General features: G+C 42.1%; 1 protein-coding gene across 6 annotated transcripts in view; it reads right to left on the bottom strand.

Moving 5' to 3' along the window:
• EZH1 (enhancer of zeste 1 polycomb repressive complex 2 subunit) overlaps positions 1–24329 on the bottom strand; it is an 800790-nt gene that overhangs the window by 75059 nt on the left and 701402 nt on the right. For all 6 annotated transcript variants that reach the window (XM_073608276.1, XM_073608272.1, XM_073608277.1 and 3 more), the window contains one exon: positions 19477–19558. In XM_073608276.1, the coding sequence (XP_073464377.1) occupies positions 19477–19558 (82 nt within the window). The remainder of the gene's footprint in view (positions 1–19476; positions 19559–24329) is intronic.

The following is a 24329-nucleotide window of genomic DNA, read 5'->3' as shown; positions in this document are numbered from 1 at the left end:
TTAATTTGAGTAATGAGATTTTCTCTGAAGATGAATTGAGAATTCTAGATTTAGGCCTCAAGTTTGCCCCTGAGAAAAACGTTGACCAATTCAAATTCATTGACTTACAAATTTTTTTACAGCGACTGAATATTAAAAAGCATTTTGCGCTTAATGAAAATAAGAAATCACTAGATTCCTCAGAATTTTCCCATACGACTCTTAAGGAACAATTCTATCTTCAATCCGAAGGTACCTGGTAATTAATATATGGGCGCATTTAAGAGGATGGTAGAAAGCTATCTTAACCACTTAAGGACTAGGCCTCTTTTTTAGATGTGTTGTTTACAAGTTAAAAACAGTTTTTTTTGCAAGAAAATTACTTAGAACCCCTAAACATTATAATTTTTTTTTTCTAACACCCTAGAGAATAAAATGGCGGTCGTTGCAATACTTTATGTCACACTGTATTTTTATAACAGCTTACCTGTAAAATCCTTTTCTTGGAGTACATCATGGGACGCAGAGCACCATAGTAATCACTATGTGGGTATATAATCTTTTTGGCTCTATATGCCACCACAATGGATTTGAAATGAAACGAACAAGATGTGCTTTAACTGCAGACTTTCAGCTTTAATTTGAGGGTTTTTACAAACGGTGAACGGTGTAGGAATTACAACAGTTTGTATATGTGCCTCCCACTTTTTTATGGAACAAAAGTAATGGGACAATTGGCTGCTCAGCTGTTACATGGCCAGGTGTGTGTTATTCCCTCATTATCCCATTTACAAAGAGCAGATAAAAGGTCCAGAGTTCATTTCAAGTGTACTATTTGCATTTGGAATCTGTTGCTGTCAACTCTCAATATGAGATCCAAAGAGCTGTCACTATCAGTGAAGCAAGCCATCATTAGGCTGAAAAAACAAAACAAAGCCATCAGAGAGATAGCAAAAACATTAGGTGTGGCCAAATCAACTGTTTTGAACATCCTTAAAAAGAAAGAATGCACCGGTGAGCTCAGCAACACCAAAAGACCCGGAAGACCACGGAAAACAACTGTGGTGGATGACTGAAGAATTCTTTCCCTGGTGAAGAAAACACCCTTCACAACAGTTGGCCAGATCAAGAACACTCTCCAGGAGGTAGGTGTATGTGTGTCAAAGTCAACAATCAAGAGAAGACTTCATCAGACTGAATACATAGGGTTCACCACAAGATGTAAACCACTGGTGAGCCTCAAAAATAGGAAGGCCAGATTACAGTTTGCCAAACAACATCTAAAAAAGCCTTCACAGTTCTGGAACAACATCCTATGGTCAGATGAGACCAAGATGAACTTGTACCAGAGTGATGGGAAGAGAAGAGTATGAGAGTATGGAGAAGGAAAGGAACTGCTCATGATCCAAAGCATACCACCTCATCAGTGAAGCATGGTGGTGGTAGTGTCATGGCGTGGGCATGTATGGCTGCCAATGGAACTGGTTCTCTTGTATTTATTGATGATGTGACTGCTGACAAAAGCAGCATGATGAATTCTGAAGTTTTTTGGGCAATATTATCTGCTCATATTCAGCAAAATGCTTCAGAACTCATTGGATGGCGCTTCACAGTGCAGATGGACAGTGACCCGAAGCATACCGCGAAAGCAACCAAAGAGTTTTTTAAGGGAAAGAAGTGCAATGGCCAAGTCAATCACCTGACCTGAATCCGATTGAGCATGCATTTCACTTGCTGAAGACAAAACTGAAGGGAAAATGCCCCAAGAACAAGCAGGAACTGAAGACAGTTACAGTAGAGGCCTGGCAGAGCATCACCAGGGATGAAACCCAGCGTCTGGTGATGTCTATGCGTTTCAGACTTCAAGCTATAATTCACTGCAAAGGATTTGTAACCAAGTATTAAAAAGTGAAAGTTTGATGGATGATTGTTAATCAGTCCCATTACTTTTGGTCCCTTAAAAAGTGGGAGGCACATATACAAACTGTTGTAATTCCTACACCGTTCACCTGATTTGGATGTAAATACCCTCAAATTAAAGCTGAAAGTCTGCACATCTTTAAAGCACATCTTGTTTGTTTCATTTCAAATCCATTGCGGTGGTGTATAGAGCCAAAAAGATTAGAATTGTATCGATGTCCCAATATTTATGGACCTGAGTGTAGGCACCTTCAGGTAATGGACACTGGTATACCCAATACAGGAAGTTTACTACCTATATATAACCCCTCCTCCTACCAGGAGTACCTTAGTTTTTTGTTGCAAAGCAATATACCTAAACTCCAAAAGAGGGGAGGGACCTCTGTGTTCCATGATGTACTCCAAGAAAAGGATTTTACAGGTAAGCTTTAATAAAAATCCTATTTTCTTTATCATACATCATGTCATACTTTCTGTCATACCGAATTTTTATAACAGCTTACCTGTAAAATCCTTTTCTTGGAGTACATCATGGGATACAGAGCACCATAGTAATCACTATGTGGGATTTCCCATAGCAATGCTATTTGAGGGGAGGGAGAGACAACCCGTAAGGCACCCCCAGACTTGAGGACCTATACTGCTGCCTGCAGCACACTGCGCCCAAAGGCGATATCCTCATGCCTTCTTACATCCACCTGATAAAACTTGGTGAATGTATGTACTGAAGACCAGGTTGCGGCCTTAAAGATCTGAGCCATGGAGGCCTGGTGACGCACTGCCCAAGAAGCACTAACCGCCCTAGTAGAGTGCACTTTTACTTGAAAAGGTGGAATTTTACCCCTTAAATCATAAGTCTGAATTATAACCTGCCGAGTCCACTTAGCGACAGTTGATTTTGACGCTGCCTGTCCTTTCTTAGGACCCTCTGGCAGAACAAATAAGACAGTCTTCCGAATCTGAGCAGTCATCTTTAAATAGACTTTGACCACTCTCCCCACATCAAAACAATGTAGTGACTTCTCTTCCCTGAAACATGGTTTTGGAAAAAATGATGGTAGGACAATATCTTGGTTCAGGTGGAAACCTGAGACCACTTTTGGCAAAAAATCTGGACAAGGGCATAACACCACTCTGTCCTCATGAATAATCAAGTATGGCTCTTTACAAGAAAGAGCAGCCAATTCCGAAACCCTCCTTGCTGAGGATATAGCAACCAAGAACACTAGCTTCCTTGTCAGAAGGACTAAGGGAATATGCTGTATCGGTACAAATGGCTGTTTTTGTAACACTGACAAAACTAAGTTCAAGTCCCAAGGGTTCAAAGGTGATTTAACTGGCAGATTAAGCTGCATCACCCCTTGGATAAAACCTTGGACTAAAGAATGTGTAGCAAGCGTTCTTTGAAATAAGACCGATAAAGCTGAGACTTGGCCCTTAATAGTACTCAAGGCCAACTTCATCAAAGGCAAGAATTCTGCCTATGATATACCTCCGAGGGTGCCAACCCTTGGATTCACACCAGGAAACATAACCCCTCCAGACTCTATAATGTATAGTTCTGGAAGCTGGCTTCCTTGCATTAATTAAGGTACAGATAACTGACTCGGAAAGCCCACGTTTTCTCAGAATGTGGGTTTCAATAGCCAAGCCGTTAAATTTAGCGTTTGTAAGGTAGGATGGAATATCGGCCCCTGTGAGAGTAGGTCTGGCCGTAGTGGAAGGGACCATGGATCCTCCACCTCCATCTTTACGATTTCTGCATACCAGGACCTTCTGGGCCATAATGGGGCTACCAGAATTACCGGCTTTCTTTCCAGCTTGATCCTGCAAAGAAGTTGTGGCAGCAACTGAATAGGGGGGAATGCATAAATCAGTGAGAACTGATCCCAGAGGGTCACCAATGCATCTGTTCCGCATGCGAGTGGATCCCTTGTCCTGGACACAAAGTTGACTAACTTCATGTTGAATCTGGATGCCAGAAGATCTACGTCCGGAGTCTCCCATCTTTGGCAAGCAGCCCGAAAGATGTCGGGGTGAAGGGACCATTCCCCCGGGAATAACTGCTGGCGACTCAAGTAGTCCGCCTGCCAATTCTCTATTCCTGGAATGAAGACTGCCGATAGGCACGGAACATTCCTTTCTGCCCAAGTTAGAATATGGATCACCTCTGTCTGCGCTGCTAGACTCTTGGTGCCCCCTTGGTGATTGATATAGTTGTGGCATTGTCGGATTGGATCCTGACAGTACAATCCCGTAACCTGAAAGTCCAGGCCTTCAGAGCCAGACGCACTGCCCGAATCTCTAGGATGTTGATGGGCAAGACTCTTACGGTTCTTGACCACTGTCCCTGGACAGTTGTCTTCTCCAGTACTGCTCCCCAGCCTTAAAGGCTGGCATCTGTCGTTACCACTTTCCAGATAACTGGTCTGAAGGATCTTCCTTTCAGCATTCAGATTTTGGGTTAGTAACCACCAACTGAGGCTTTGGAACACCCATGGGGACAGCCGCATTGGCAAGTCTAAAGCTTAAATCATTTTGTTCCAAGCAGACAGGATACTGTTTTTCAACAGTCTCGAATGGAACTGGGCATAAGGAACCACTTTGAATGAAGCCATCTTTCCTAACAACCTTATGCAAAGGTGAATGGAGGGATCTCCTTTTGACCTGACCATCCACACCAGCTCTCTTATGGAGTTGATCTTTGCCAGAGGCAAGAACACCTTTTTTCTGGGCTGTATCTATGATCAGACCCAAGTACTCTAGCCTTTTTAGCGGTTTTAAGGACGAGTTCTCTAGGTTGAGAATCTAACCCAGACTTTCCAGGTAACTGGTTGTAATGCGCATGCTTTGCTCCAAACGAGCCACTGACTGGTCTATTAGCAATAGATCGTCTAGGTACGCCAAGACTGTTATGCCCTGTGCCCTTAACCTGGCTAGAGGTGGGGCCAGGACTTTTGTAAACACCCGGGGTGCTGTAGCTAGCCCGAAGGGCAAGGGTACAAACTGGAAATGCTACTGTTCTACCTCGAACCGCAGAAACTTTGGGTGAGCAGGAAATATAGGGACATGCAGATATGCATCCCTGATGTCGATTAACACCAGAAGTTCTCCTCCTAGTAGGATAGACACCACTGACCTGATCGACTCCATGCGAAAGGAGCGGATCTTCAGGAACTGATTTAGATTCTTTAGATCTAGAATGGGTTTGACATCTCCATTTGGTTTTGGTATCGAAGAGAAGTTTGAATAAAACCCCAAACCTTGCTCTTCTATGGGGATTTGTATGATCACCCCCTGAGCCAGTAAGCGGTCTAGTGCCCGAAACAGAGATTGCCTTTTCCCTGGATCTTTGGGAACGTTTGACCTCAGAAAACGGGATGGTGGAAACTCCCGAAATTCTAGTTTGTACCCTAGGGACACCGTGGTGATGACCCATCTGTCCTGAATTTCCTCTTGCCAGACTTCTGAGTATTGCAGAAGTCTTCCCCCAACTCTAGCGAGGGGGGGCGCCCCTTCATGGTGAGGCTTTGGAATTCTGCTTTGCAGGTTTCCACCCCCAGGACTTCTTTTGTGCCTGGGCCTGACCCTAAGGCTTTCCTTTTAGAGTCTGACGGCGGAGGCCATTGCCACTGCCTAGAGGCGGATGCCCCTGGCGCAGGAGAAAGAGTCCGCTTAAATGCAGGGCGTTTATACTTTCTTTTGACTGACAAGAGAGTACTTTTCCCACTAGAAATCATTTGGATGTATTTGTCCAAATCATCCCACAAATAGCCGATCCCCATGAAAAGGAAAACCAGTCAGGAGCTTTTTGCATGGTGCTTCAGCTGACCAACTTTTTAACCACAGGATCCTACGCATGTCTACTAGCATACGCGCAAGGCGCCCTGGTGAATAGAATCTTTCATTGCGTCTATGGCAAAACATAATGCCCTAGGCAGTTCAGCCAAATCCTGGGCTTCTTGTACAGGAACCTCCTTAAGGGCCTGTCAAAACTGGTCCTTTAGAGACTGACAGATGCCTATTGTAGTGACTGCAGGCTGAGTAATGGCACCTGCCAAGGAAAAAGAGGATTTTAAAAAGAATTTCAACTTTTTATCTGTTGGATCCTTAAGCATTTGTGCATTGTCTACTGGACAAGTTAGACTTTTATTTACACTGGAAATTGCAGCGTCAACTGCTGGTACATTAAATTTTTTGGTGAATTTCTCCTCTATGGGATAGAGTGCTGTCAATCTCTTTGGAGGCAGAAAATGCTTATCCTGGTGATCCCATTCAGCATAAACAAGCTGTTCTAGTAATTCATGGACAGGAAACGCATGCAAAGGCTGTGAAGGTTTCAAGGAATCTAAAGTAGAAATAGAACTTTCAGCTGACTCCGTTAGGGGTAGCTTGAAAGTGGCACGAACCATCTCCGTAAGAGATTGTACCAGCAATTTTTTAGATTGCTTGGCTAAAAAAGGTTAATCCACCGTTGTCTCCTCTGTAGAGGAGTACTTGGTTTGCCTTTCTTCCTGATCGCTTGAGGGTAACACCTCATCCTGTACCCTCAGGAAAAACTTTAGGTAATGTGAGCATGACCAAAAAGCCCTGGGTCCCGGGGTCCAGTCCTGCAAAGAGAGGCGTTAACAGGCAAAACCTTGTGCTTCATATACGAGGCCCGGGTACCATCCATCTTGGCCTCAGTGGCACTTTGGATGGATCTGGTCTGTTGAGGTTATTTAAATCCAGCATGGATCCATCCTGGAGCTCCTCAGAGCACATCTTCACTCTTGACAAACACCTTAGACACTGACAAAAAACTGAGGTACTCCTGGTAGGAGGAGGGGTTATATAGGGAGAGAACTTCCTGTATTGGGTATACCAGTGTCCATCACCTGAAGGTGCCTATATAGCCACATAGTGATTACTATGGTGCTTTGTGTCCCATGATGTACTATAAAGAAATACACTTTTTTATATTAAAAAATAAGACAACGGTAAAATGAGTCCAATTTTTTATATCGTGAAAGATAATGTTACGCCGAGTAAATTGATACCCATCATGTCACGCTTCAAAATTGCGCCCGCTCGTGGAATGGCGACAAACTTCTACCCTTAAAAATCTCCATAGGTGACGTTTAAAAAATTCTACAGGTTGCATGTTTTGAGTTATCGATTATTTTTACACACTTATCTTAGTGTTTTCTTCACTTGATTTAGTTGTCCACATATATCACATGTTTTCACACAGACAGTATATTTACGTATATTGTTGTATAGTAGGATTTTTTAAGTTTTGATATATAAATATCGCCTGGAAATTAGCACAAGTCACTCTTTGGGAATATGGATATTTGATGTGGATAGATTTTCTATTCCTATATACATCTTTCCTGGAAGTGGATTCAATACCGATATAATTATTAGTTATATATTTTTTATATATTCATTTAATCGCTTCACTTCATTTGGGTGATTACACATTTTTTTTGCTGTTCCAAACAGACAACATACTCACGTATACTGTTTTATACTAGTTTTTTTCACGTATTATCACGGTTGGTAAACACATACGTTTAAACACTCTTTTTAAGCAACGCCAACTCCTTTCCTTCTCTGTCTCCTGGCGCGGAGAGGGGGAGGGAGGACACCAGGATCTGTCCCTCGCACTATACCTCCAGCATAAGCTGGGGATCTCCCTCCACGTCAGCAGCATTCAGTGGCTGACTCGAGGCGCTGGTGTCTGTCAAGTGCGTGCGCACGACCACCACCAGGGGGCGGTGTGCTGACGCATGGCATCACAAAGCTGGACAGGTTTCCATGGAATCGGCGGCTATTGCCAGGATTCTCCCTGAACACCGAGGAGGCCATACAGCTGGCCTTTGATTTATTCATGGCTGGAAGGGACGTGCAATACAGGATGGGGAGGTGAGACACTGATGCGCTGGTTCATACCTTGATTATGCACACAGGTGAGATAGGTTAGGGCATCAGCAGGCTTCCATAAAAACGGCACACCCGTTATACATCCTATTCCTATGTGGATACAACACACTGGATAGTTGCAGGACAGGAGCATGTAGTGAAAGACAACTCTCAGTAAGTAACCATTTACCATCCCTTTCCCTTGAAAATATTATGCAATATGGTCAGTTTACCTGGGGGGTTGAGCTGTCTCAGCCCTCTCTGACTAATAATTTAGTCTCATATATAAAAAAATAAATAAATATATATAGATATATATATATATATATATATATATATATATATATATATATATATATATATATACACACATATATGTTTCTTTCAATGCAGCATGTGGGTGCTTTAATGGTGAGGAACTGATGATACCACTAATCTTGTGATGAATGTATAACTAGCATAACTGCTCTGACATACTGGATAAATCAACATATTACACACCGGATTGATAGTTAAACAAGGTAATTATACCCACTGAATGTAGCTTTACCTATATAGACATATGTTATAAACTTCTTTACATATGTATACACCCGTTGGAAATGTATATCCCCCAGGTGATGCATTTAATCCGGGAAATACATTCTTTCAGCACAAAGCACAGGATTTGCATCTGTGCATAGGATATCCTTACAAAAACAAAAAAGTTGAAGGCAATTCATCCCTAGATATTATACTCATCATACGCGCATTTGCGTCTCCTCCCACCCTTGCAAAATTAAATAAGTATGACCTCTTGTAGACAGAATTGGACTCCCAGGGGGGGGCGTGGCCGGACGAGATACAGGGAGGACGTGTGGACGCTGTGCTCCGTCCAGGCAAATACCATCCACTGCCATCCCTGCCTCATCTACCCTCGAGGAAAGTTTTTTTTACAGCTGGGAATAACCTAGGCCCTCTCCTCTACAGATCCGGCCGGATCTTGATTGGAATCAAGCAAAGTCAGGCTTCTCTGGGCCTTCTGCCTGTCCTGCACTGAGGTCTCCCACCACCATATTGGGGCCTACGGCTCGTCCGGAGCCTGCCACTTTCCTATGCTGTGGGCCGGGAGACAAGCAAAGGCCTTGATCGGGACTCCCCACCCGGGACGTCCGGGACGCCATCGGGGAGAGCTGGTTGTCCGCATAGTGAACGAGAGCCGAACGGGACCTCTTCCCTTCATCCCTGATCCCCACACGGCCTGCCGCCATTTCTAGGCCTATCATCCGGACACCTTCAGCCCTGGACTCTGTGAGTAAAAGGGCATTCGCCCGATCCTTTCCCCGCTGCTGCCCTCCACAGTATCTGGCCCCCAGAGACCCTGTCTTCAGGCCCTAAAGGTCCGATTCGGGCCTGTGAAGAGCGGCACTCGTCCGACCGGCCTCAGCTATTAGGAAAGACCGCGGCTTCGGCCTAGTCCTGGAAGCCGGAGGCCATCTTGGTACTCCAAGTACCCCTCCAGCCTAATCTCTTTAGTTTAATAACCTATTCATTACCTGCAAACATCAAAACCTTCAATTACCTGCAAACTTCATAACTATTTTCTCAGCTCTCCCTGATATCTAATGTGACCACCTACAGTTTGGCGTGCAGGAAAGCAGACATGTAAGTGGAGAACTTTGGTCCCTGTCTCTTTATTAGATGCTCCTACAAAGCTAGCAGATCCTTATTAATTACAGGAGCGATATAACAACAAGCTATCTGATCCTTCCTAACACTGCATGGGGAAGATTGGCTTCCAGAAGGCAATATATAGAGGCTTTATCCCACCGCCATCGTCACGGACCCCCAATAACATGGAGCGCTTTTTATATAAACAGTGATCCCCGACCTCCAGTGAACAGCTGGGATCTTCGGACACTGCTGACTCTCATGTTCTGCCGGAAGGCATGACCCAGGATGATAACAGATCCCAATTATCTCAGCACTCTCTCCCACCCGACCACCCCGTAGATGTAGTGACAGTAGCTGTTCTAGATACAAAGTTGAACTCATTACTACACGATCTAACCCGCAGCATCGCTAAAGAGGTGGGCAAAATAGCGCATGAGTTACGGGGTGAAACTGACCAGCTAGGAGAATGCACCAACACATTGGAGAACAAATTCGATGAACTGACCCAATATGTACATGTTCTCGAAGAGGACAACTCCAGCCTGAAACATACAGTCTCCCAACTCCAGCTTCAACAGGAAGATCTGGAAAACCGTGAAAGACATCAGAACCTGAGGATCAGTGGAATCCCTGAAGCGGTGAGTGACAAGGAATTACGTCCCTATCTTTTAGGCCTGTTCGTTACTTTAGCCCCACACATCCCGGACATAGACTGGCGTATGGACAGGGCGCACAGATCTCTGGCCCCAAAACCTCCTCCTAATGCTAATCCCAGAGATGTTATTGTCCACTTCCACTTCTACGAGAGCAAGGAAGCCCTCACATTTGCAACGCGTAACAAGTCACGTATTGACTATAAACAACACAAGATTCAGATATTCAATGACCTCTCCCCAAACACTTTGGCCAAAAGGCGCAGTTTCCGTCCTGTCACTACTCATCTACAAAACCACCAGGTTCCTTACCGCTGGGGATTCCCCTTCCGCTTAACCGTTTCTAAAGACGGCGTTCAACATTCCCTGAGAGACCTTTACGAAAGTGAAGCTTTTATCCGCAGTCTAGGCCTTCCGCCTTTGCCCGAGGAAGATTTTCTACCCCAAGCTCCGAATCCCAAACCACTCACCACGCCAGCCAAAATCTGGACCCCAGTTCAACGAAGACCCCAGAAGAACTTCTCCACCCCACAACGAGCCAATAATCACAGATATCCAACCTGATGTGACTTACTTTTTTTTGTCCTTTTTTTTTTTCAATTTTTGCTCTTTTTTCCATGACTGGATAATACCTGTCATGGCTACCCCAGTGAGTTCACTGTGATTGGGTCACTTTGTTGAGAGGTCACACCTCTTAATGTTGTTTCCATTCGATGCCTTTTTGGTGGCAGTTTTCCACCTTTAACATTTTCTCTATTTTCTTTTACCAGCTTGTCTAAGATTTTTCTGCTTGTTTATAATAATATGCCAAATACCTTTGTTCCTCCTGTCTGTTTGTTTTTTCTCCTTACAAAAAGCAGAGACGAGGACCTCCCCACCTCCCCCCTCCTCCATTAGTTCCTGCAGGCTAACATGCCCCCCTTATGACCCAAGGCTTTTGCCTGGGCAGCCTGAAATTTTTTCTCAGGCTTTTCAAAAATAATTTTTTCCTTTTTTTATTGTTTTTTTCTCTCCCCATTCAATTTTTTCCGTTTTTTTTTTTTTTTTCAACCTCCTTTGGTGTTTTCATGTGCAGGTCTTTTTTTCTTTTTTTCCTTTTTGACCTTTATATGTTTTTTCAGTGCTATATTCACATTAATATACCAACTGCAAGATATGTTTGTTTTCAAATGTTCTTTTTTAAGGATGCTCATTTATATGTTCTCAATTTTTTTACTATATTAGCACTTTTCTGTATGACCAAATATGGCCCTCAAGGTTTATTCCTGTAATGTAAAAGGATTAAATTCTATAGGCAAACGATGGCAGGCTTCAAAAGAATTTAAATCATCCAGAGCAGAGGTGATTATGGTTCAGGAAACCCATTTTAAACCTGGGGGCTTCTTTAAATTTGCTTCTAGACACTTTCCCGTAGCATATACTGCTTCTGATCCCTCTGGAAAAGCGGGAGTGGCAATTCTTATTAAACGCTCATGCCCAATTAAGATTCTCTCTTCCTACTTAGACCCTCATGGTAGGTTCATATGAAATGTAATCACCTAAATACCTCTTTTTCTTTGGTAAACATATATGCACCAAATGTAGGACAAATCGGTTTCCTTGCAAAAGTTTTTGAGAAACTACAACCCTTCTCCCAGCCTTTTATGATCATAAGACCAGGGACAGGAAAACTTTATTCCAAACCACTCCACAATCTGCCTCCAAGAAATTATCAACATCCTTTCGCAAACTATTTAGATCCCATAATCTTTTTGACTCCTGGAGGATAAAACACCCAACCCAAAAACATTATACATTTTATTCTCACCCTCACAAGTCTTATTCTAGACTAGATTATTTCCTTGTTACAGGCCCTCTACTTCCCTATGTAGTCTCTTCTGAAATAAATCCTATTACCTGGTCGGATCATGCACCTATTGAACTCAATGTCCTGTTGACGAAGTCTTTTACTAAATCCTGCCACTGGCGCCTCAATGAATCTTTGCTTAAAAACCCTTTATCTCAAACCCAACTACAGCAGAAACTAACTGAATTTTTCCAGATTGATGGCTCTGTTTCAGAGATTTCCACCCTGTGGGAGGCCCACAAAGCCTTTTTTAGAGGTGAATGCATAGCTTTGGGCTCTCGCCTAAAAAAAGATTATGTACAACTCAAAAATGACCTTATTACTCAACTACAGATAGCTGAAGGAAACTTACTGGCCTCCCCCACGGTGGAAAAATTGAGAAATGTCATCTCAATCCGGGATCGAATCAAATCTTTTGATATGAACCAAATTTCCAAATCCATGTTGTGGGCTAAGCAAAAATTTTACGATTACGCAAACAAACCACATAGGATGCTGGTTAACAAATTAAAACCACGGCCCTTTCTATCGATCCCCGACCACTTGATACAATCTGATGGCACCCCCACAAATTGTCCGAAAGCTATGTCAAAAGTCTTTGGAGACTTTTATAGTCGGCTATATAACTGCTTGGGTCCTGATTCGCATCCTCAATTCTCACAATCTGAGTTTGATAAATTTATGGATTCCCTTCCGCTACCAAAAATTTCTGCCGACCATATAACCTCTCTTAACTCTCCGATTACTGGGGAGGAAATAGGAGAGGTGATTAAAAATCTTCCAATTCACAAATCTCCGGGCCCTGACGGTCTTCCTTACATTTATTATAAAACTTTTGCACAAACTTTAACCCCCTATCTACAATCCCTATTCTCCTCTTTCTTCAGGGGATCCATCCCGCATTCACAATTCTTACATGCAAACATAACAGTAATTCCTAAGCCAGGTAAGGACCCTGCATTGCCTGACAACTACCGCGCAATTGCTCTATTAAATTCAGATTACAAAATTTTTACCAAGATATTAGCTAATAGATTATCCCCTCTATTAACGTCCCTGATTCACAGGGACCAGGTAGGATTTGTTCCCACGAGACATGCTGGAGATAATACAAGAAGAACCATAGATTTAATAGACCTAATAACTAGAACCAAACGTCCCACTATAGTCTTGAGCTTAGATGCTCAAAAAGCTTTCGATCAATTAAGTTGGCCCTTTATGTTCACAGTTTTAACACGATTCGGATTCTCAGGCCCCTTTATACAAGCTCTACAAACCCTATATTCCCTCCCCACGTCTCAAGTCCAGTTGTCCTCCTATATCTCACAACGATTTACTCTCAGCAATGGCACGAGACAAGGCTGCCCTCTGTCGCCCCTATTATTTATACTAAGTCTAGAACCTTTAGCAGCAGCTATTAGATCTCATCCTAATATCAGGGGAATTCCACTGCGACATCAGGACTACAAACTCTCTCTTTTCGCAGACGACATTTTACTAACCATCACACATCCCGATACTTCTCTACCCTCCTTACATGAAACTCTCTCCACATTTGGGTCCTTATCGGGTTTTCGTATTAATCAGACCAAAACAGAAGCTCTCCCCATCAACATACCCTCAGATATGCTCAGCTCCTTACAAAACAGATTTAAGTATAGATGGTGCCAGACCTCACTAAAATATTTAGGAATTCATCTTACCCCCTCATATCACTCTCTTTACCAAGCTAATTTCCCTCCTTTGTTCCTAGAAATTGCTAAACTCCTACAACATTGGTCTTCCATCCCAATCTCCCTTCTTGGCAGGATTAACGTTCTTAAAATGTCGGTACTGCCCAAATTATTGTATCTCTTTGAAATGCTCCCGGTTTCAGTCCCTTTGTCGCAGTTGAAAAATCTCCAGAGAAAGTGCCTTAACTTTATTTGGAATAATGCATCCCATAGAATTGCTCAATCGGTAGTCCTTTCCCCTAGAGCTAAAGGCGGGTTGGCCGCCCCCGATTTCATTAAATATTATTATGCCTCTCATCTTAGAGTACTGACTACATGGACCTCAAGAAAAGCTGCAAATAGATGGGCTGAAATTGAAATGGGGATTACTGCCCCAGTACACCCGTGCTATATGTTATGGCCATACTCAAAGATATTCATACCCCAACTAAGGTCTTTGTGTCTATCCCCGATGCTTTTTACGCTATCTATCTGGAAAAGATGTATGGATAAATTTCATCTTTCCTTACCTTGCTCCCCTCTCCAGAATATTCTCTTCAACCCAGACATCCCGGATGGACTATCTTATTTGCGAACAATTCCGTGGACTCATGCAGGTATATTTCAACTGCGACATTTGGTTCACCCAGTAACACGTAAACTTTTACCTTTCTCAGTCCTCAAAGAAAAACACGTTTTACCGAACTCTACAGAATACTTTTACTTACAAATTAAACATTTTTTCCAATCCAACTTCCTCTCACTATCCTTAGAAAAACCCACAGATTTTGAAATGCTGTGTACAAATGGCCCATACGAACCAAAACTAATCTCATCCATATATAAAATACTTCAGGCAATACCCCCTTTAACTGATTCCATACATAAATACATGACAAAATGGTCCAAAATGCTAAATAGATCAATCTCATTATTAGATTGGGGTAAAATCTGGGAGTCGGCTTTCAAAGTTTCCAGATGTGTGGCACAAAAGGAGACCGCTATTAAGATATTATTTTTTTTGGATATAAAACTCCTGAGTTGCTACATGCCCAAAATCCTCCTCTCTCTGATCTGTGCTGGAGGTGTGGACAGTCCGTAGGTACGCACCTTCACATTTTTTGGGACTGTCATATCTTAAGTGCGTATTGGACCGAGATACAAAATTTATTACAATCACTCTTTGCCACATCTATCCCATTAAACCCCATACACTTTCTTTTGGGCCTACCTTTCCCGGGTATTCCTAAATCACTACAGAGACTAGGGTCTTTTGTACTTCTGGCAGCAAAAAGAGCCATCCCTAGACTTTGGCTTTCTAGCACCGCTCCCACTTTACACCACGCTCTTTCCATTATCACAGATATGCGTAAAATGGAACATTTAACCGCAAAAATCGAAGGTAAACTTCCCCAATTTGAAAAAATATGGAAACCTTGGGATGATTCAATATTTTCTTCTGATTCTCTCATTTCTGCTCCTTTTTGATTCCAACTTGCACTATTTCTTGAGCATCCTTGTGTTTGAACATGTAGTTGAGACAGAAGCATGGATACTGTATGGAACTTCTTTTTTGCTTGTATGACCCAATACGGGGAGAAGCTGACATCTATCTGTACAGATATCCCCACCAAGCTTATTTACACTGTTTGTACTTAGCTTTTGACTGCTTCTATGTTAAACTGTCATAATTCTTTCTTATACCTTTTGTTATGCTGATTTATATTTGTTGAAAAAGAAAAAAAAAGAAAAAAAGAATTGGACTCCCTGCCCACTTTCTGGATGGTGGACCACTGTGAGCATATCCTGATGTGTTGTGACGTTTTGTCTTTTTGCTCTGGCTAGTTAAATATTTCTTGCATCAAAGGTACGGTATTTTTGATTTCCTGTATATACAGGCTCTTTATTCCCAATGATGATGATGTTATTGATGTCAATATGGCTAATATTCTGTATCGATATGTTATAGATCTCTGTATCCCCCTGAAAAAGATTGTATACAAAATTGTGATTGAAACGTGTTGGGGTTACTCTAAACAGCAATATCCACAGATATACCATTTGTGGATTTCCTTTTGTTAAATGTTATATAGACATCTAATATGTTTAGTATTTTTGTGTACGCCAGAGCTCTTGTTGTTCCTGCTTTTCCACATGTTCCCCTTCCCATCCAGTTTTGTTATTGCTGCTTTTATTGACGGGAAAAAATTGCGCTACCCATACGATTCTGATCTAGAATCAAACAGTAACATATATGAACCAACCAGCTTTTCTAATTTTTTTCTTTTTTTTTTTTTTTTGTTTTTGTTGTTTCCTTAAACGAGTCCCCTCCCCCTTTAGCCTGACCCAGAAAAGGATAAAGATCCACCGGTCACTGGGCTTTAGGGCCACTACAGACTAAGTCTAGGAGCTGGGAAAAAGGGAGGACTTGCTGCTAAAATGGCATATTAAGGTATTCAGAGGGACGATAAAAAAAAAGGAAGTAGATGTAATGCAATATCCACAATGATGCAAACCGGAGAAGGCGACCAGTCAATGAACATCGAGCTGATTTAGCCCTCTACTTGTTGGTTTCTGAAGTAAAAAAATCTTAAAAAAAAAAACAAAAAAAAAAAAACATATATGAACCAAATATTAAAAAGAATCCTGTGTGTAACGTGACAATAAATACAAAATGTGATAAGAAAAATGAATATAAGTCCACAATACAACTGCTCAATGATAGCCAAAGACATTGATAAGTTCATATATAATGAATTGATAAAAGTGAATATCAATAATAGTGAAATAGTAAATCCACAAGTGCACAAAATAAATAAAAACTTAAAAATCTAAGCATTGAAAACAAAATGAGAATACACCAGTGCACTGTGAGGTAAAAGTCCATAAATTGTGAGCATGCTGTCCTCAAACTCTTTGAACAGGAAGCTGTGTTGAATCCACCACCAAATCAGCAGGAGTAAACTCTTACCAGATTACCATGATCCCCCATAACAGAGGAGCAAGGAATGCATGTAATGAGTCACAACTTGGCTCCAAAAGACAGCAGGCACGATCACAGATTCTAGGCAATCATCTCAGGGCCAATCAGACCATCACATGGATAGCGTGGTATATAGAAGACATAAATGCTCCATATAGTGTAAAACCCACTGCTTGGACTCCATTAGATGATATCACTGTCACACCACCTGCAGTCAGGTGTGTCCAGGCACCATCTTCCCTTCTCCCCCCGATATCCTGCTCCCTCTCCAGCCGGTGTTGGATGTACGACTGAGCGAGCGTATCTCCTGTATCCCTGGTCGGCGTGCACACTCTGCTCCTCACATACTGCACATGTGCGGTGTTTGCTGCTCGCTCCCGATCACTGCCGTTGCTCACTTACAAAGTAACACAAAGCTCTACGACCTATTGGCTACAAAACTAACCCTTAAAGGGTACCACACTATCCATGTAATGGTCTGATTGGCCCTGAGATGATTGCCTAGAATCTGTGATCGTGCCTGCTGTCTTTTGGAGCCAAGTTGTGACTCACTACATGCATTCCTTGATCCTCTGTTATGGGGGATCATGGTGATCTGGTAAGAGTTTACTCCTGCTGATTTGGTGGTGGATTCAACACAACTTCCTGCTCATAGAGTTTGAGGACGGCTTGCTCACAATTTATGGACTTTTACCTCACAGTGCACTGGTGTATTCTCATTTTGTTCTCAATGCTTTGGTTTTTAAGTTATTTATTTATTTATGGATTTACTATTTCACTATTATTGATATTCACTTTTATTAGTTCATTATATATGGACTTATCAATGTCTTTGACTATCATTTATCAGTTGTATTGGGGACTTATATTCATTTTTCTTATCACATTTTGTATTTATTGTCACGTTACACACAGGATTCTTTTTAATATTTGGTTCATATATGTTACTGTTTGATTCTAGGTCAGAATCGTATGGGTAGCGCGATTCAAGTTTTTTCCATTTTTCCTTTTTGTATTGATGTTATGCATGAGAATTGCAGCTCCTGAGTGATTGAATGATTGGAAGCAAGTTTCCCAGCCATTTTTTAGTTTTATCTTAGCGTAGTTTCTCATTTCTTTTTTCATGCTTTTATTGATGCAATTTTACCCACTGAAAATAAAAAATATATTTTTACATAAAAAAAAGTATTTTTCATTACTTGTAAGCTACGTATAAGAGCCTTTGGGCGTATCTTGCTTTTTGTTACATACATTATTGGGCTAGCAGCACGTTTACAATCAGGAGAGGTGGGTTCCACATTTGTTGTTTATGTAGCACTTACCCCCTAAGTAGCTGCTGGTAATTAATCGGGCCTGTACTCTGCTTTTCCACCCCCAATGAATTGGCTCAACCCACTTGACACAGCTGTGTAACAGTGTTGATATGAAACCCAATAACAAGGAATAACCATATATTGTACCTCTATTATTGCCTGGGTATCCCTTGCTCCACCTGCTTTGAGAATAAACAAACCCTCACGCCAGTTATATTTTAAGCAGACTGTAAGTTTACTGAAGGCTGGTTTAAGACAGTAATTACAATAACTATTCTAGTACACAAAATTCAGAACAATAATAAACTATATGCACGTAAATAATTGTCACTCTAAGATTACCTGAATGATGCATGCAGGCGTGCCTCCAAGTGGGACTAGTGCTCAGGATGATAAGACCTGGACACTGGGCACCTTCCCACTTCCAGTGCGACCACGCAACACACACCGGACTTGCAGCAAACTATCTAGTGCTAGAAACACAATACAGCACAGTATAAATGCTCAAGAGCTCCCCCTGCGGTGCAATACAGCTCCCAGAGCATGTTATGGAAACACAAGGCCTTACAATGAATGGTATAGTGTTGTCTTCTTTCTTCAGCTAGCCATATTATACTGCAGTATTTGTATTCCAGTGAGTTAGCAGATGACAAGGTAATATAAAGTGGTAGATAACGGTGAACTCAATTAAGCAACACACTTGTAACTTTCTTCTGTGAGAATGCAACCGGACTGTCAGTCAATGTCTAGTGGAGTACAGGCTTTGAGGCCTTGTTAAACACAAGTCTATTTGACTGAGATGGTTTCTTAGGACTACAGGTCTCAGCAACACTCTGCTATTAGTCTACACTGTGTTAAGTGCTCTATATAAATCTTGGGCAACAGCCCTCTCACCACACCAAGCCCGGATAGCTGTACTGCTACGTCTCTGCGATCTCAGTCCCGCTTCCAGTGGGCTCCGGTACACCACACCGCTCTGTCTGTTGAATGATGGCTGTCATTAGGCTCCTTTGGGCCTCCTGGATCCTCCGGCCCAATCACACGTGCCTCCAGCACACTGTGTCCAACACCTCTCCAGTGGCAACAACTCTGTTCCGCTCCAAGCAGGCCGCGCTCTTCTGAACACTCCCACACAGGTCCCTACAGGCAGGTCTCACATCGCGGGAAAAAGAGACAAAACATGGCCGCGATGGGCCTTTTATTTCACTACCCAGCATGCAGTTCCTTAACTTGGTCTCATGGGTAGGTGAGGCACTGTGGGTAAGTAAATCTTTTCCAGATAAACCTTTAAGTCACTTCCTGCACATGCTTTACAGCATGTTCCGATGTGTAAACAAAGTCTTTTGTCACAGAGATAAGCTGGCCACTAGAGGGAGCCAAACACTAATATAATAGCATTATATACTTACATAGCATTAGATGGCAAAAATCCCAGAGCTACATTTAAAACAATGCAACATTTGCAGCAACAATGCAAGCTTTGCCCTATCTAGATTAAAATATATCTTACCATTGTTAAGATTGAACAGAAAACTTGACATGTATTTATCATAGACCTTCCCTCTTCGATCTGCTTCATCCTGGGAAATCAGCTGGAATAATATAATATTATAGCATTTTAGTCACTGTAGAGAAAAGAGAATTTTTGATTTACTGGTAAAATCCTTTTCTTAGAGTACAGCACAGGGCACATGACTTTAGTCTTAATCATGGGTTATATGCAGCTACTGGACACTGACAAAAAATTAATAGGTAGGCACACTACCCTATAAAGCCCAAGCACATTTTGATTTTCTGAGAAAGCAATAGGGAAATCACAAAGAAAAGGACCCGTATCCAGTACTGGACTTCAAAAAAGAGGATTTTACAGATAAGTCAAAACTCCTATTTCCTTGATCGTACAGTATAGGATACAAGACTAGTTTTAACTATGGCATTTCCAAACACAGTCCAACAGAGGGTTGGGCAGCACAGTAAATAAAATGCTAAGAGGCCAACGTAACAATGGAAAAAAACCTCAAAAAATGCAAAGAGCAACTTGAAGCAACTTATACCCGAAACGTGTAAGAGAGATGGACTGACCAGAAGGCGTAGCAGCAGAGAGATAAAGTTGAACATTGCATACCACATTCTGACAACGAAGAGAACTCACCACAGGATAAACAGGAGCAGGGCAGAGAGAGGGTAGAACAATGTCCTGGTTAAGGTGAGGAAAAAAAAAAAATCTTTTGAAGGCTAAGTTTGCCTTTTACTAAAAATTAATAAATTCTTCCCAGTCTCTAGATCTCTCCTTACTCCCCCCCCCCCCCGCTTCTCCCTTTCTCTTAAACCTAATTGAACTTCCATTGATAATTGAAAGCCTTGGAGCATGGTTCTCACTTATATTTTTGAATGGTTGAGTATGTTCAATTCTACTATTTTTGTATATATCTAGCAAGGGGATATGTTTGCGGGAATAATTTCAGGATTGGATCCCTCAGCTCATTTCATGTCTGTTGTCTTTTCCCGCCTCTCTCTGTCTAAAGCATTTTTTTAATGTATTTTTTTACGAGGATATATTGAGATGCGGTACACAGAAATCACCCTAAACCTAATGATAATTATCTTTGTTATAACTGTATATTGTCTGCTAACACGTGACCACATTCAGATATACTATATCTACCCTGTTTGGGGTCTTGATATTGACATGGACATTCATTGTACTGTTCATTTAGGCACAAGAGAATCCATTTTGTTCTCACTGTTGAAATGTGTTCTGTAACCTTCACCTAACACACAGACACTTCTCCTACTAAACGCTCTCTACTCCCCCCTCCCTTCTCAAGGTTTTACTTTTGCAATTGTTCTATTCGCTAGTTTTTAATAATATATTTCTATTTGTTAGCTTTTAATAACATATTTCTATTTGTTAGTTTTTAATAACATCTTACACCACCCCTTTCTTATCTATGTATAAAATAACATGTAATAATACATTTTTCACTGAACGGACATTTTAAACACAGTGATTGAGTCCTGTGAATCTGTTCCTGCAGCTGCAGTATTAACTTTGTTTTAGAGTCCCAATCAGAAATCAGTCATATCAGTCTTGGCGAGTCATAACAGGAGTTTGGCAGAGTCTCCAGAAGGAACCGCGCTTCGATCGGGATCATCGGGAAACGCAGACCTCAAATGCCGGCTAGGTAAGCTGCCCTTAAGCTTGCTATATTTCTGCCTTTTCCTATGTATCCTATCTGTCGGTTCTCAAGGAAATCAGACCACTCTCGGACCTTTCTGGTTGGGTAACGTGTGTGTGTGAATGTGTTTGTGTCCCCCTTCACGGGTTGGACTGTGTGTGGATAGGGAAAATCCTCTGCAGTTCCCTGCGTTGACTCCTTGTGGGCGACCTGGGTCAGAGGCGCATGGTAGGGTCAGATAAAACTCACAGAGAAGAGAAGAGATGAGGAGGGTCTCTTAATGAGTGTTTTTGTCTATTGTCATAAACCCCTTCTATCCACGTAGATAAGTGGAGACTATTCTTGTAAATCTGCAGATTTGCTGTACTATTTGTTTTAGAGGCAAGAGGTTATAGGCACAAGTAGAGAAGAGAGAAGACTGGCCAGTCATTATGGGCATTAAATTAATTAAGGGAATGAAGGGAGAGAGGCCTTCAGAAAATGCCCAGCGCAAGATGAGCGTTAGAGAATATATGAACCGAAGGTACGGTTCTGCCTATACTGAGCCCCTAGATAAATGGGTAGAATGGACAAAGGGAACAGCTAAACCTTTAAAATCTGAAGGGACTTTTGATTTAAAAGTATGGCAAACTTTTCTGCACGATTATGGCCCACTACTGTGCAGTGAAGGAACGTGGAGAATAGCTTGCACATGGGAGACAGAAGCTAAAGTAGCAAATCAAACTGGCTTGACGGAGATATTTAATAAAAGTACTGGCCAAATTTACTACGTTTGGCCAGAAGAGGAGGACCCCCCACCTTATGTGGCTGCCAGTTTGGCTTTAAGGGGTCCACGCACAAAAGCAAAAGAATTAGATTACATGGAACACACAAAAGATGAGCTATGCAATATAGTAGAGAGCAGAGGTTTAACAGCCCCATATCAACCTACAAAGAGGATTTTGGCTCGTATCCTAGAAACAGATGATTGGCATAAATCAAAAGGCACATATGCAAAACTAGATCTCTCTGAACTTAAGGCTTTGGCCAGAGAAAGAGAGATAGAGTCTGAACTTCCGGAGCAAACCATCATTTCCAAATTGTGGCAGCAAGATAAAGAGAGAAGGAAGGGAGATGCCAGCCCTTCTGCCCCTGGCATAGAGCAATCTGTTGCAGTTTATCCTGTCAGAACCCAATTAGTTTTTGAAGGTGATGCTGTTGACAGTAAGTCTCAAATTAAATGGCATGTACCTTTTAGTCCCCAAGATATGAGAGCCATATTAGAGGGATTGGGAGATCCTAGAAAGAATCCAATTGGGTTTGCAAACAAACTTAGTGCTGCACAGGAAGCATATGAGGCTTCTGCTACTGACATTCATCAGCTTCTTATTAAAGCAGTGGGAAGGAACATGTCTGGCTATATACTTAAAGAATGTGGTGTAGATGTCAAAAATCTAGGTAAGATGGTTAGTGGACGGGAGGTTTGTGAGAAATTGAAGGAAAAATTGACCCAAATATATGGACAAACCAGACATGCTGAATTTATGAATGCTAAGCTAGGGAAAGAGGAAGCAGCAGGGGCTTATTGGAGGCGTTTAAGCGATATGGCTGAGGAAGCAGGCAATAAAATAGAGGAAGAGAAGGCGGGAGAAACTGCAAGTCCATCTACACAACTGGTGAAACAAAGGTTTCTTGATGGTTTAATAGCCAGTTGAAAGAAAAGTTGTTCACAGCAAGGCCTGAGGCAGGCAATATGTCTATTCGAGACGTCCTGCCTATCCTGTTATCCATAGAAAACAGGATTAACCAAAAAGACAGCAAACCCAAGGTAATGTACATGGGGAAGCAGAGAGGAAGAGGAAGAGGCAAAGGCAATTTCAGAAATCATGGCAATCGGGGACCAATTATATGCTACAATTGTGATGGGGAAGGACACATAGCCAAATTCTGCCATCTTCCTGACCTTAGACTAGAAAACAGCTTAGAGGCACCTCATGCTGATCCCAGTTCTCTGCCAAAAGCAGTGGATCAGGCATAGGAAAATGGCATGCCAGTATCAATCATGTTAAATAGGGGAGACAATGGTCCCGAGGCCAGAGTAAAAGTATTTTTACAAGAACTCCCCTATCCTGGAGGAGAAACAGAATTAACCTGTTTAATTGATACTGGTGCAAGCCGAAGTGTTTTTAATACAGAGGACTTACCTCCAGGATTATTATCTACAAATGTTATCTCTGGTGTTGGCCTAACCGGGACCTCTACTGATTTGGTTGAGTCCAAGCCACTTAAACTCAGGCTAGGACAGCAAACAGAAATTGTCACTAAAGTGTTAGTTTCAGACACAGTTCCTACCAATCTTTTGGGAGCTGACATTTTGAACCAAATTTTAGCAAACATAGACTACACTCTTACAGGAGTCCAAGTGGTCAGTAGTCTGTCAGGAGAAGTTTTAAATTCTGCCTGTGGAGTATTTTTAATCCAGGACTCCACTCTGCCATTTCCACCAGAATTGAAAGTGATTCCCGCTGAATTATGGGCCACCAGCAAATATGATGTAGGTCTGCTGGATTGCACCCCAGTCATGATAAAAATTAAACCAGGAGCCCATCTCCCACAGATTAAACAGTACCCACTGAGTATTGCTCAGACTGAGGGGATAAAGGATCAAATCACTCAACTGAAAGCAGCAGGGGTTGTTGTACCAATTAAGTCCCAGGTCAATACACCCCTGTTCCCAATTGCAAAGAAGCCAGACAAGAAGGGTGGGCAGGTGACATATCGCATGGTGCATGATTTGAGAGCCATTAATATAATAGAGGCAGATACCCCAATCGTGCCCAACCCCCGCACTTTACTAAGTGGAATACCTGCCTCCAGCACCTGCTTTACAGTGATTGATCTCGCAAATGCTTTCTTTTCGGTGCCTCTGCACCCAGATTGCTGGCACCTTTTTTCATTTACCCATGATGCCCAAAAGATAGCATGGACAAGATTGCCCCAAGGCTGTGTGAGTAGCCCCTCTGAATATAATACTGCGTTAAAGCAAGTATTGGACCAATGGTCCCCCTCACACCCAAACACAGTTTTGCTTCAGTACATAGACGATTTGCTTATTTGTTCTGATACAAAGGACATTTGTAGCAGAGAAACAGTAAGCCTTCTCATGTTTCTCTATAACAGTAACAACAAAGTTAGCAAAGATAAG

The sequence above is a fragment of the Aquarana catesbeiana genome, linkage group LG12, assembly GCF_042186555.1.
Source record: "Aquarana catesbeiana isolate 2022-GZ linkage group LG12, ASM4218655v1, whole genome shotgun sequence".
In the NCBI taxonomy this organism is placed as follows: Eukaryota; Metazoa; Chordata; class Amphibia; order Anura; family Ranidae; genus Aquarana; species Aquarana catesbeiana.
This window is presented reverse-complemented; position numbering and strand designations above follow the sequence as displayed.